Consider the following 13967-nt stretch of genomic DNA (forward strand, 5'->3'; position numbering starts at 1 on the left):
AATACAAGCTGTTGTGTGTAATGTTGCTTGTACATGACTATTTTGCAAAATATGACTGCACTTTAGGATTGACCATCCTGATGAATATAGCTACAGAATAAGATTGCATATAGTCATTACTTTCAGAGAAATAAGATTGACCATCCTGATGAGTATAGCTACAGAATAAGAGAATAGAACATTCCAGTTTTGCCAAAGAGACAAATGCACAAGGTTTGAAAATATTTGTTCACCAATATTCAGGTAACAACACAAGCACATAGCTAATAACACCATTTAGCTGACATGCCCAGCTAACTAGCTTTAAGGAAACAACAAGAATCAGCGTATGATACATACGTCACTGCTGAAACCTTGATGTGCTAGCATCTTCGCTGAAATCTAATTGACGAGCAGCCGGCAATGTTGTGCCATCTCCATGAGCTTCAAGCAATAATCTTGTAAATTCTCCTTGAATAGGTGGAACAGAAACTGGTGGGCACTCTCCAAATGCCATGGCTACAGGCGGACATATAGTACTGGCACCGTCGAATTCTGAAGGGCCAATTGTAGGTAGAACAAGCACCGACTCCTTTGCTGGATGGTTTGTACCTTTTCCTGCACATTATGTGAATATAAGAAATAGAAGTGAAACTTTGCTACTTATTCACACATAAGAATTAAATGTACCTTTCTTTTTCCCTTTCTTTTCTCCCTCTAGAACATCTTTTGATCTTTTTTTCATTGGACCTTTTATTCGTTCAGGAGCTTTGAATGGCACCATTGTCTTGGCAACATATTCATTCATTTCGGAGGAACTTTCAGAATCATCATCCTCATCTAAGTTTAGATTGCCAAGTAATTCATGTGCTTCCAAAGCCAACTTATCAATACCAACGTTCAGATATGTAAGAACCTCCTTCGAAGTTTTACACTTCAATGCAAGTGACATCATTTTTCGAGAAGTATGTGCAAACATAGAGTCTAGGCTATCATCGGTATTCGGTTTGGAAGTAAAAATTTCTTGTTTTGCATGTTTTGTCCATCTGTTCAATATGAACTGACTTGGCAGGGTGATGATATTGCAGCAGGTCAAAACCTTATGAGTGTGCTTGCATAATATACCTACAACATCCAAAACTATTTTAGAAAGTAATTTCAAAGGCTATCATATTAAGGAAGTGAGGAAGCATGTTGCGTACCTATACAGCAATACAACTTGCATGAACACCATATCTCCAAAGTAGTTGGATTAAAAGCCACTATCACTTCATCATTCTTGTATTCAAAAGATGTCAACTTGTAAGTGCTAACTGTGTAATCAGTGCTCAGCAAAAAACATGACAAACTAAATTGCTTCTTGAATTCTTCTTCGAACTCGGAATAGAGTGTCCTGGTATATGATTCCGCTCCACTCTTCAACAAAGGTAGGCTAGGTAGGCAGAGTACTGGGTTGGTATGGCGTGACTTGTAGTCTTCGTATTTTTCTTTCCGGCGAAGACGAGAAATGCACTTCTCATATGCTTGTATCAATTCTGAAAGGCATAATCTTTTGCGGAAAGTTTTCTTGAACACATTGTTCATTCCTTCACTCCTTTGTGTTGATGTCATGTCTGCACTAAAAGACTCCCGACGATAAATAGCAGCCCACTTCTCACGCAACTTGTACAGATTGTTTATCCAAGAATTTCCCCCAATCTGGTACTTAACCAAGAGCTCATGCCATCTATTCTCAAAATGTGCCACTGATCTATCTTCATACACACATCTTTTGAATTCTTTAAGGAACAAAGGATGGTCGCTAATTACATGGCTTAGATGTTTAGCGGCATTCTGGTACAAATGCCATAAACAAAGACGATGTCGTGTTTCCGAAAAAACCCTTCCAATAGCATTTATAATGGCAGCACATTGATCGGTGAATATTGTTTCAGGCTGCTTACCAGACATAGCTTGTAGGAAGGTTCTAAAAACCCACTCAAAGGTATCTGCAGTTTCATTATATAAGAGTGCTGCACCAAAAAGAATAGTCTGTTTGTGATGATTAACACCAATAAACGGAGCGAATGGCATTTGAAACTTATTTGTTGAAAATGTGGTGTCAAAGGAAATGGCATCTCCAAAGACAGAGTAATCCATGATAGCTTGTCCATCGGTCCAGAAGATATTCATTATTGTGCCATCATCATCATCTAGTTGCATGGTGTAGAAAAACGAAGGGTCCTCAGCTTGCTTGTTCTTTAGATACTCTGTTAATGTTTGAGCATCTTTGGTTTCCAAATACTTTGAGCGCTCACTTCGTAAAAAATTGTTGCAATCCATTTGCAAGAAGGGTACCGCATCTTTACCATACCAAAGCTCACAGAAATCATATATTTTAGCTTGTTTAATTCCCGATGTCCTCATCTGCATAATCATATGGCGATCGGCATCTAAGAGTTGACGCTGTGATCTAAGCATGTGCCTCTTATCTGGACTTACAAGCTGATGATTGTGATCGAGCATGACTTTCTGCACATTCCAAATACCCTCCCGAGTGATGCTGAATTGAACACGAGCCATGCAATCAGTTCTCGAATTAGCTTGTTCTTTCTTGGCTACATGTGTCGGATGAGTGCCCTTCACACCTGCCTTGCTACAAACAAAATATCTAGAACTTAAAGTCCCATCTCCTCTATGCTTAAGGTGGCACTTCCTAATGCTGAATCCCTTGGTTTGAGCATAAGAATTGTAAAACTGATATGCCTCTTCCTCACACTGAAAGGTCTTCCCAACTCTTGGAACAATATTTTCATCTTGCAAATCCTGATCGTTCCTTGCTGTGCTGCTCATCCTCGGTGGAATTGTGTTCTGCGATTGCTGCGAGGGTAATGTAATCATTCAAACATGGTTCAGAAATAAATAATTATACAAAGGATTGATGCTATTAATCTGTTCTTTACCAAAACTTAGATGCGTGCTTCTGAAGAAAGACATGTTTGTGTTAAATCTGCTCACTATATATTGTTTGCAACAAGTTGTACTCACCATCAGTGGAGGAGGTGTGGGTAGAGGAGGTTCCGATGGATGGCCTGCCATATTTCCATCTTGAAACTCCCGATCGTTTCTTGTTGCGCTGCTCGTCCATGGTGGAACTGTGTTTCACGGCGACTGCTGCGAGAGTACTGAAATCAATCGAATGTGGTTCAGAAGGATATAATTTCTCGTGCAGAAGGTTGTACTCACCATGAGTGAAGATGTGGGCAGAGGAGGTCCCGATGGATGTGCTGCCATATATGTTGATTGCTCTGGTGCCTCGTCGCCGTCGTCCGGCTGCACCATGGTGCGGCCTCGTCGCCGGCGAGATGGAAGAGACAGAGAAGATGAATAGGAGTAGAAGCTGAAAGGACTAGGAGGCGTGGGGAATAGAGTGGGACGGACGGAACGTGATTAGCGATTTGTTGCTGGAATTAATTAAAAAATTAATTGCTTGCGTTGAAAAGCTTTTGCTAAGTGTCCTTCTTTCGAGAGGGTCTCACGACGTGGGCGTACGACCCGGGTCGCATAGGATTTTCTTCCATACGCAGCCCTCACGCACACGCTCTCCTCAACCAGACACGCAGGCCCGTACATAATCCATCACACGTGCGGGCTCCCACCCATCCCCCACACGTGCGCGCGAACCGAGAGCCCGGCCGCCTCTCCCGGGTCCTGGCCCATACCAACCGTCCGATCCCCGGCCGATGGCGGCGGAGCCCGCGGCGGACGGCCAGGATCCCCCGCTGGCGGACGCCGCCGCCGCCTCCGGCGACGACGACGCCGCGGCGGCGGACGCGCTCCTGAGCGCGGCCTCGGAGCAGCTGACGCTGGTGTACCAGGGGGAGGTCTACGTCTTCGACCCCGTCCCGCCCCAAAAGGTCGCCCCTTCTGCACCGTTCGCTTCAATTTTTTTCCCATTGCTTTCGTTGAGCCGGCCGCGTTGACTTTGTCTGCGTTGGGCGAATTGCGCCGAGGAAACATACGTTTATTGGTGGATTTCGATCATTCCATCGATTTTCATGTTCCCTGCAGCCGAATTGCACGGTCATGGAGATAGCTCCCTCGATTTCCAGCCTAGTAATATGTGTTGAATTGTATTGTCGAAATGTTTTTTTTAGTTCTGTTGTTGTTCTGTTGATGATTGAACTTTCAGAGGAATCGGTTAAGTACTGTGGATAGATTGAATATTTGAAGCAGCGAGGGTTTGTTTGCGCCCTTGCTGAATTGAATTGCGCCAAGAATGTGTCCTCTGTGACTGTTCTGTCGTTCGAGCTTTAGGAAAGGGGCTAATATTTGCTTACATTTGATTTAACTTTTATTAGTTTGGCTATGCTATCTTACTGGAATCGAGTTTGCTGCGCTTGATTGCTAAAGTGTGCCATTTTCTTAGATAGATTTCAGATGATTCTTCTTTCTTTCATGTGCTTATGCATGCTTGCTTATGCTGCCAGACTTGGCGAAGTATGATTGTTTTGAATGAATTTTTAATTTTCTTATGGAGATTATCAAAGTTTAGTTGTCTTATGTAACCGAAACTGCCATCCCTGTTCTGTTGCTATCCTTGTACTGTTTTTAAATTTCTTACCCTTTTCTCTTCTTCTGCTTGACGTTATTCCTTATTGCATTTGCGTGGCCATCCATCTGTCAGTGATTTTGCAGGTGCCATAGTTCAATGTTAGGGTACGGTTCTTGATGGTTCTTTGACAAAAGATTCACCGTCTTAATGATGTTTGTAGGCCATGCACTCCTATGTGGTCATACCGAATTGCACAAAAACGGAAGTCCATTTTCTATGCTTGTGTGCGTGTTTTTTTTTTCCTTTGATAAAACACAAAAAGCTTTGAGCCTTGATGCATTGACCGAAGGAATAGTTATGTGCAAGCCCATGGAAGGGCCAGCACCCCAAAATTACAACACTACGCTCATAAGTGCTAGGCACCACCGGGAGAGACGTCTCTGGACATACCATATTACGTTTCAAGGGTGATTACATGATCAAATCACTATTTGTTAAATCATCGTTCAAGTGTTTCTGGTGATTAGTTCATGGTCATTTGTAATTGGTTTACTTGATTAATTTCTTAGTGTTATACAGGTTCAAGCTGCTCTGTTGGTGCTTGGAGGGTGTGAGGTGCCTCCTGGTTTAGTAAGCATGGCTGGGCCTACTGCATATGGTGAAAAGGTACCATCAGCTTTATAATCTCTACAACAAGGTTGTGTGAATGCTTTTAGTTTGTAAGCTCTGTCTCATGTCTGCAGAGTACAACTGTGGCTGCCAAAAGGGTTGCTTCCTTAATGAGGTTCCGTGAGAAGAGGAAGGAAAGATGTTTTGATAAGAAAATAAGATACGGAGTGCGCAAGGAAGTTGCCCAAAAGTACAGACTCAATCCATGCCCATTCTCTTGTAGGTGCTTTCGTAGAGTTATTAGCGTACAAATGCTCTTTTACATTATGGAAGTAAGCAGGATTTGATTAGTCATCACACATTTAGATCATAATGGGAATATACTCCAGCTTTCTGCATTCGTTATGCCACAAGCAAGCAGGACTTGATTATTAATCACATGTTTAGACCACAGCTTTCTGCATTCGTAATGCCACATTCTTCTTTTGGCACAAATCTAGAATTTTACCTAATTCGTTGGCCTCTTTGGTTTGATGTCTATCCTACCAATCTGAGACAATTTTGTTAGTCTTGAATAGTTCCTCAATCACCAATGTCTGAGCAAAAGTTGAACAGTTCCTCAATCACCAATGTCCGAGCAAAAGTTGAAGTACTAGTAACATGTACTCCCTCCGTTCCTTTTTATAAGACGTTTTAGACAGCTGATTTTGAACTGTTTTAGAAGCTGCCTGAACCATCTAAAACGTCTTATAGAAGTGAACAGAGGGAATAGTCCGGAAATATGGATCATGGAATGTTAATTCTGAGAATATTGGTGCACTGAGGCTTTTTTTTACTAGGAGTAAAGCAGTTTAGCTCTGGTACATTTTACTAGTCTACTTGTGTGTAGCTGCTATAGGTTTTCATAGTCCTCAGAAGCAAAGGCAATTTTTATAGCACTTCATTGCAGTTAGTTATCAAGCTCTTGATGTTTGTTGGTTTAGGAAGAATATCACGTTGCTGCTTACATGAGTCAGCGCCGAATAAAGAAACTAATTTGGATTTCTACAGTTATGATTTACTGTACCTTGGAAGGTAGTCGTGTTCTGTTTACTATTCCTGGTGCAAAATCATATCTGGTAGTCAAGAGATTGCTCTTGAGATTTTTTGTCCGTTATGGATTATTTATTTCACTAGTAATTGTGTACGTGCAATGCACGTTGATATTAGGTAATATATTAATTACATGTAAATATTAGGTAGGATATTATTTGAGTATTAATTATGTGATTAGCATTGACATTAATATTTGGTATGATATTAACTGCACACTAAACGTGTTGAGCGCCCACCATTGGAGCAGCCTGAGTCGTTGGATTGACCTGATTTGATGGCCAGGATTTGTTGGATCTGCCTCTTTGGATCTTTTTATATTGGTATAGATACATTGCACAACATATATACTCATTAATTGTCGCTGGCAGGATGAAACGGCGTAAAGGACAGTTTGCTGGAAGGGCAGATTTTGGTGATGCTGCAAGTTCTTCTGCAGCTTGTGTCTCTGCAGCCGATGGCGAGGATGATCATTTCCGAGAATCCCAGTGAGTGAGTTGTGATGACATGTGTACGTGCAAATCACGTTTCATCACTTCATACACAGAAGGTTTTTCCCTGTGTTTATTATGGGCTAATGTTGGTTTGCTTTCCTAGTTGTCAAAATTGTGGTGTCAGCTCAAGGCTTACTCCAGCAATGCGTCGGGGGCCGGCTGGCCCAAGGACCCTCTGTAATGCTTGTGGCTTGATGTGGGCAAATAAGGTACTTTCCTCACTTTAGCAACCTTGATGCCTGTTATGTTTTTTTAAAGCATGTAAAAAAAGCAAAAGCAGCATGCGTGAATCTAACCAAATTCTTCAAATTTAACTGCTTTACAAATTGCCTAACCGATTACCTGTTGATGTTTATGACACCTGCTAGCAATTTGCTACGTCACTACTACTTAACCTCAGATAATTTCAGGGTACTCTGAGAAGTCCTTTGAATGCCCCCAAAATGACGGTGCAGCATCCCGCCAATCTGAATAAAATGGTGCGTTAGTTCTATGATATAACTTATTTAATTGAACATTTCATGTTTACTTTATTTGTGTTTCTTCCTACACAGGACAGTGTGGATGATGACAAAGCAATTGTTTGTGCTGAGCCTAATCATACCACGGTCAAAATGGACTCTGGGATGTAAGCACACCTTCTTTGCAGACTCTACTGCATCTCAAATCGCTGTCTAGCAGCTATATTTTAAAAGCTCCTCATGTCAGGGTTTAAATGGGAAACCTCATGGCTTAGGAGAGGTCTCTCAAAACACCAACTATGTATTATCTAACTTTCTTGATCTTTTTCCCTTTTTGTGTGTGGGGATTCTACTTTCTTTATCAGGAGTCCGGAACAAGAACAGAAACCAGAACTGCGCCCAGCGACCGAAGGCGACAGCATGGCTGATTCTTGACAAGTGTATATAAATTGAGACATAGGTTTCTGTCAGATATTTCCTGACTTTAGAAATGATGTATAAGGCAACAAAACTAACAAAAGCATGCATCGACATGCCACATTTATCCCCTCCATGTATTTATATTACATTACAAATTGTATACCCAACAGTTCTGCAATGCAGAGGAATTCAGCAATGCAATCAATCCATCACATTCTTGGTGTTGGCTGCTTGTCGTAACTCTTTTCTGGTGCCTTCTTGTGTATGTTGGATGCCATCTTTTGTACCTGATGTGTTGTATCTTACTCTTATTTATAATGAAAATGGTTCACGCCGGTGTAAGCCCGCCGTAGCACTGTCAAAAAAATCTTCACATTCTTGCCAGATGTATGCTAGTGTCATCACCAGAGAAAGGGGAAACAAATTCTTATGATTTTGATAACAGATCAACATCATCACATGCATGTTGCAAGAGATCAACATATCTTGACTAACATATCGTTCCTGATTTACTTCGGCCATGGTAAGATGCAGGTGCATATTTTCTACCAAGAAGAAATGAATCGAACTTCAATGGATGGCTACAAAATAGGTTTATACAGACATACAAATCGCAGCAGGTTTAGCCCTTCACGAACCACACGAGTAACATCGAGAGGTTTGCAATCCAATCCAATCGGGCGCGCATCAGAATCCGGTACGCATCGGGAAGATTGGGCGTGGCGACTTCGACCGCTGCTGCTGCTGCCTCGCGGACTGCAGCGCCCGGCCGACCATGGCGGCGCGCGACGCCGGCGACACGGGCGCGCCGCCGTCCAGCGCGCGCCGGTAGGCCTCGTCGTCCTCCACGCTCCCGCCGCCCAGCGCCATGCGCACGACGCGCTGTATGTCGTACGACGTCACCTCGTGCTCCTCCGTGAGCTCGGGCCCGTCGGAGCGCGCCTCGAAGCCAGACAGCAGCAGGGACGACGACGGCGCCCCTCCTCCCCCTCGCGTGGGGGCGCCGCGGTACGGGCGCACCGTGAACTGGGCGCCGCAGCCGTCCTCGTCCTCGTCGTCCTCGTCGTAGTCGTAGTCGTAGCCGGCGTCGGTCTGCTGGCCGCGTAGGCTCCGCGCGCCGCTCAGGTCGAACTCCCCGAACTCCATGTCGCTCCCGCACTCGTCGTCGTCCGCCTCCTCCTCCTCCTCGGACGCGTCGTCGACGAACACGACGCGGAGGCGGAACTCGACGCCGCGGAGCCCGTCGCGGTCGTCGGTCACGCACCTCGCCCGGACGCGCGCCGCGGCCGCCGCGGTCTCCGCCGCGACCTCCGGGCGCAGCGCCGGGTTGTCGATCCGGGCCACCAGCGCCTTGAACGCCCGGTCGGCCGCTCCCTGGCGGCCCAGGTCGGCGAGCGGCACGCGGCAGGCCACGTCCTCCATCGTGTCGACGTCCGCGGGGCCGGCGCCGTAGTCGCTGCACAGCTCGACGAGCAGCCGGAGCGTGACCGTCGGCTGCGGATCGCGCGAGCCTGAGGCTGGGATCTCGGCGAGCAGGACCTGCTTGTCGGGCTGGCTGAGCAGGACGTGCTCCTTCACAGTGGCCATGGCCATGGCCATGTCTAGTCGCTGCGATTGCACGGGCGGACTGCGGAGAAGGGAAGGGTCTCGGGCCGCGGTGGAGGTGTTCGTTCACGAGTTTGCTCGGTATGTGCTTGCGCGTCTGGGGCTCCTTTTATAGCAGGAAGGTGCGATTGAGACGAGAGAGAGCCGGACTCGATTCGGAAGTGAAGCCCCCATACGGCCATACCGAATCAGAATTGTAGTCCGGCAGAGTAAGGGAGAGGAACTCAGAATTAGGGGAGCTCTACGCGTCGGGTCCGATTTTTCGCACGGCAGGGCCCTCCTTTGCAACAAGGCACGTCCTGCGCCTGGTGCTTTGCAACACAAGCCTTGTTGCCCTCCCGTCAAACCATTTTTTTTCCTTTTGAAACAACGCCTATGTTTTAGAAACATAAACGACATTGCAATCCATTAGGCCTTGTATAATGGAAGATGCTTAGAGAAATAAATCAGACTTTCCTTAAGCACCGCTCCTCGCATTGTACAAGGCCTTAAGCGGCTCCAGCGTTCCCCTCACCCCTCGCATTGCAACATTGGCTCGACCTTGCAATCCATTAAGCAGCTCCCCTCGCCTCACACGTTGCAACATTGATTGTGTTTCAGAAACATCATCGACGTTGCAAGCCATCAAATCCCAATTGCAACACCTACAGATCTGGTGGTCGTCGCTCTCTTAGAAGTTGCCGCGCCTCACAACAACATTGGCTTGCCAATTCCAACACCTACGGATTGGGTGGTCGTGTGCAGAATTTGCAGATTTCTTACTGAAACCAGTCGGGTGAACCCAAGCGTTTCCATAAAAATTAACTCACACAATCACACATTGAACCACAGAGCGAACCAGCACTATATTCAACAAGCATTTAACTGGACAACATGAATCAATGAGCTATTCCTTCGTGAAGAAAAAGAAAATGAGTTTTCTCTACAAAAAACAAGTTTGCCAAACTAAATCCCGTTTGTGTTAAATGAACAAGAGCTGAACTGGGAAATGTGATGGAACATCACGTTCAGCTCGGATAGTGTGGTGAATGAACAGATTCTGTATTTGAATGGAACAGTAGTATATTCCCTATTTCCTCCTATGTTTCTCCTGGCTTCAGTTGCAAGTTGGAACTACGTCTTCTCCTTGGTTGCTCTGAATAGTTTGATGACATTTTCATACACCACAAACGTCACAGAAGCCGCTGGAAGGTTCTTCAACAGGTTGGACGTGATGCCCCTGTAAAAACCCCGGACACCTTCGTACCTGCAGCAGAAATTGAGAATTCAAACAAAATGTGTAAGTGTTACCGTTGCTCAAAATTGTAGCACAACCAACATTCAGGACCAGCAAAGTCACAACAAAAAACATGACATGCAGCATACTCATTATAACTACAGATTAATGAAGAATATAGATGATCAGTGGGCAGAAGTGTAGACCAAGCTTGAGAAAAGAAAGCCAGGTAAGGTGCATATTAAATAAGACAATAAGATAGATAAACCATGGCTTAACATCAGATTCCGTGAAACGGTAATGCCACCTGAAGTCCAAAACTTTATCTAATTGAAGCTTTAATGACCCTCACCTCGCAGTTTCCTTCACTACATGCCAACTATCTGAGTACTTTGGGATACCATCACTACCAGGTCGTTGCTGAAAATTTGCAGACAAGAACTATTATTATTGCTGCTAAACTCCAAAGAAATGAAATGCAGAGCTTTAAATCTGAAACCAACCTGTAAGCGGGCTCGGATAACCTGCAAATCCAAAAAAAATACATAGTTGGTATGTATAGTAAGACGGCAGCAACCATTTATGAAGTTGATGGGAATAAACAGAAGTTAAATCTTGCCTGATAAGGATAAGTAAGCAGAATAGCAGATAATTTTGAACCAGCGCCAAGTGCCGCATAATCAACGGAGTTCTGTTGATAATGAAGACAAATGCATATCAGACATATTAATTGCCCATCTAGCAGATAGAGAATGTGTTTGAAAGCAGACATAACTTTACCTAAATGTTCTAAGAATATTGATTGCCCTGAATCAGCTTATGCATCATACAATTTGTATGTAACTGATATTCAAATAAGGGTTTCTAAGAAACAATATTACATAACACCTATATTTGACTACTTGACGGTCTTCACAAGTGAGGATATCCTCCTATGTTTCACAGTTCACATGCTGTATCATATCACAAAGGATGGTCATACATAAGTTTAAGCAACCTAATTTAAGAAAAATTCCGAACATCTGAACAGACTTATCCAGGGAAAACATAAGAATGTCTATACTGTAAATTAAGCTAGATGTTTAATGTCTGAGCACACATGCAATCACTAGGTGCCTACCAATAAATCCTCGCTGCCTTTGTCATCTCCCCTTGTTTGTTTACTTTTCGCAGATATCATAGCCTTGCGAAGTTCCTCATAGGCAGTGAATTGTATCGCGCCATGGGTGACCTTTCAATGACGGCACAGCAATAAACATTAGTGCATTTATTCATCAACGATATCACAGTAAAACAGAAGAAATACTTAAGAATGTTACTATCCCAACAGTCCACAACATATGCATCTTTACTAATTGAAACTGGTATAGACATAACCTCTGCTTAAGCACAATTACAATTTACAGCGACCGAATTCCTACAAGCACCGTTGGGAAATTCTGACATTGACATGTATATTAAATAAACTACAACATAAAACAGTTTATCTGACCTTCCTAGTTCCTTTCTTGCTGAGAACTGTAAGAATAATCTCCGTAACAAGGTAATTTTCCGACATCAAGATAGCACTAGGAAAACATGACTAGCTATGATCCAAGTAATAAGACGTCCCACATTCTCTAGTTGGAGCCTCACAAGAGGATATTACCTGAAGCATGTAGCTAAATCTGATAGGCCACACCTCAGAGAAAAGTGTAGAATGCTAACATCTTAAAACCCAGGTGCTACTTAAAAAAATCAATCCATACCATGAATGGTAGTGATAAGACATAGATTTGGGTCAACAAATTCAAGAAAAGAATGAACTGAAGTCACAGAACATATATAATTCTGAGTCAAGGACAGCTACATGTTATTGCACTCATGTATCTAGAGCTACTTAAAACAGCATGGGGCTAATAGTTTTATGACTAAATTTGTAGGATTGTAATGAAAAGCAGCACAATACTAAACAGCATTTCAGCACAAAAAAAAAAGATGCATACCAGCAAAAGTCCAGGTCCGATCCCTCTATAAAGTGCTCGCCATCCCTCCTCTTTCCGAATAGTTCTCAAAGCATCTGGCTTCATAGCGACCAAATAAGCAAGGTCACAAAATTTTGTACTAACTATAGACCGAAAGAAATATGGGCATGAAGGATGCACACAAACAATTCATGGCTATCATGATTTGAAACAATCTTTTTTCACGAGCTCAACTAAATAAGACTAATTTTAGCAGCTTCACATAGAACTAAGAATGGCACGAGTCACTCATTTGCAACAGAAAACAAGTCACAACTCTAGTACGATATGTTTGCTGTATGATACTTATAGAAAATAAAAATACAAGTACGATAAGCATATATTACCCGAAAATCCAGAATAAGACGAAGTATGCCCGGGTGTTTGTAGTTGCATCCGTGTTTTCACCAGCCATATGGGATTTGTAAACAGGCAAACCTGTATAAACACAAGAAAAATACATTTGTCATGAATACATGATATTTTGATGAAGACAATTGAGGTGAACAAATAACACCAACACATGTTGGCAGTCAGAATAAATGTCAGGTTAGGCTTGCTATCAAAGGCCTAGTTATATTCTAAAATTTCATTAAACTCCAATCTGACAAAATCACAAAAAGACACTAGATCAAGAGTTACTGTACGAACCAAAGCACCTGCTTCTGCAGCTGAGGCAAGATGGTCGAATGGACGGAGCTGAACATCCTTCTCCTGTAAGTATCTTTGTTTAGCTCTGTTGTAACTGTCAAAACAGACGTTTGTAACATTAGTCAAAATGCCAGCACTACTGTAAGTAGCATCCAATCGGTAAACTGTGGCATAGGATCATTATATAGGAAAAGGAAAAAAGTGAAATTAAATTCTGAAATTAGCAGATTGCTTTGGGATAGTTCAGTGATAAATAAAGCATTGAATGCTCCACACTACAACTATTCAACAGGTCAGCAGAATGAACTAATGGAACTTACAAAAAGAAATATAGCCCCCAAGAAACGGTTGATCCCAGGACTGCAGGATAAAAGCCGGCATAAAGTCCCCTCAGGCCCTACATTAAGAAGTCAGATCAGCATACCTCATACTTCAAATACCAGAAGAAACAAATTCCTGAAGATCCTACAACAGAATATTTAGTCGTTTTGTTTGCTAATTGGTAACCAAGCTTCCAGGAACATGTGATTATCATATACATTGTCGGCTTCCTAAGTTCCGGGGATCAAATTAAAGCAAAAAATTAACTAGGAAGTAACAAGTACAAGAAAACCCACCTGCATATTGTAAGGATTTGCATTCAAAATTTTCGGAAAAATCAACAGGATTAAAACACATGCGATACAATAAAGGTTTTAAGCTATGGCCGAGGTTTGGTCCACCAAACGATGAAAAACTGAAAACAAAACACAAAATGCGACGAGGGATTCGCACCTCAGATCGTGCGATGGTGTACACAGCGTGTCCCGTGTTCCTGTACGGCGGCAAGTCGGACAACCCTCTCCCGCCGCTCACTAAACACCAGCAAAAGAGCAGCAGGGTTAAGGTTACCTGTCGGGCTCT

The 13967-nt window shown here is 43.3% G+C and overlaps 2 protein-coding genes across 2 annotated transcripts in view; one reads left to right on the forward strand and one right to left on the reverse strand.

Moving 5' to 3' along the window:
- The first annotated feature begins 3609 nt into the window (after nucleotides 1–3609).
- On the forward strand, nucleotides 3610–7821 carry LOC119286752 (GATA transcription factor 19-like). Its single transcript, XM_037566197.1, has 8 exons — nucleotides 3610–3875; nucleotides 5093–5179; nucleotides 5257–5372; nucleotides 6586–6702; nucleotides 6812–6917; nucleotides 7119–7187; nucleotides 7263–7336; nucleotides 7535–7821. The coding sequence occupies exons 1-8, from the start codon at nucleotides 3702–3704 to the stop codon at nucleotides 7602–7604; spliced, it is 813 nt and encodes a 270-aa protein (XP_037422094.1). The 5' UTR covers nucleotides 3610–3701; the 3' UTR covers nucleotides 7605–7821.
- A 2193-nt stretch (nucleotides 7822–10014) lies between these two features.
- The window catches only part of LOC119286753 (folate transporter 1, chloroplastic-like), a 5226-nt gene continuing 1273 nt past the window's right edge, over nucleotides 10015–13967 (reverse strand). Inside the window, exons 2-11 of the mRNA XM_037566198.1 lie at nucleotides 13839–13918; nucleotides 13385–13461; nucleotides 13065–13158; nucleotides 12761–12851; nucleotides 12396–12469; nucleotides 11531–11641; nucleotides 11030–11101; nucleotides 10914–10934; nucleotides 10763–10830; nucleotides 10015–10440 (exon numbers count right to left, since the gene is read on the reverse strand). Of these exons, the coding sequence (XP_037422095.1) occupies nucleotides 10308–10440; nucleotides 10763–10830; nucleotides 10914–10934; nucleotides 11030–11101; nucleotides 11531–11641; nucleotides 12396–12469; nucleotides 12761–12851; nucleotides 13065–13158; nucleotides 13385–13461; nucleotides 13839–13918 (821 nt within the window). The 3' untranslated portion in view covers nucleotides 10015–10307. The remainder of the gene's footprint in view (nucleotides 10441–10762; nucleotides 10831–10913; nucleotides 10935–11029; nucleotides 11102–11530; nucleotides 11642–12395; nucleotides 12470–12760; nucleotides 12852–13064; nucleotides 13159–13384; nucleotides 13462–13838; nucleotides 13919–13967) is intronic.

This window comes from Triticum dicoccoides, chromosome 4A (genome assembly GCF_002162155.2).
Source record: "Triticum dicoccoides isolate Atlit2015 ecotype Zavitan chromosome 4A, WEW_v2.0, whole genome shotgun sequence".
Classification (NCBI taxonomy): domain Eukaryota; kingdom Viridiplantae; phylum Streptophyta; class Magnoliopsida; order Poales; family Poaceae; genus Triticum; species Triticum dicoccoides.

Coding starts and splice junctions, on each gene's coding strand:
- LOC119286752 (XM_037566197.1), top strand. CDS start 3,702: ATGGCGGCGGAGCCCGCGGCGGACGGCCAGGATCCCCCGCTGGCGGAC. Junction 5,180..5,256: donor CTACTGCATATGGTGAAAAG/GTACCATCAGCT, acceptor TCATGTCTGCAG/AGTACAACTGTGGCTGCCAA. Junction 7,188..7,262: donor CCGCCAATCTGAATAAAATG/GTGCGTTAGTTC, acceptor CTTCCTACACAG/GACAGTGTGGATGATGACAA.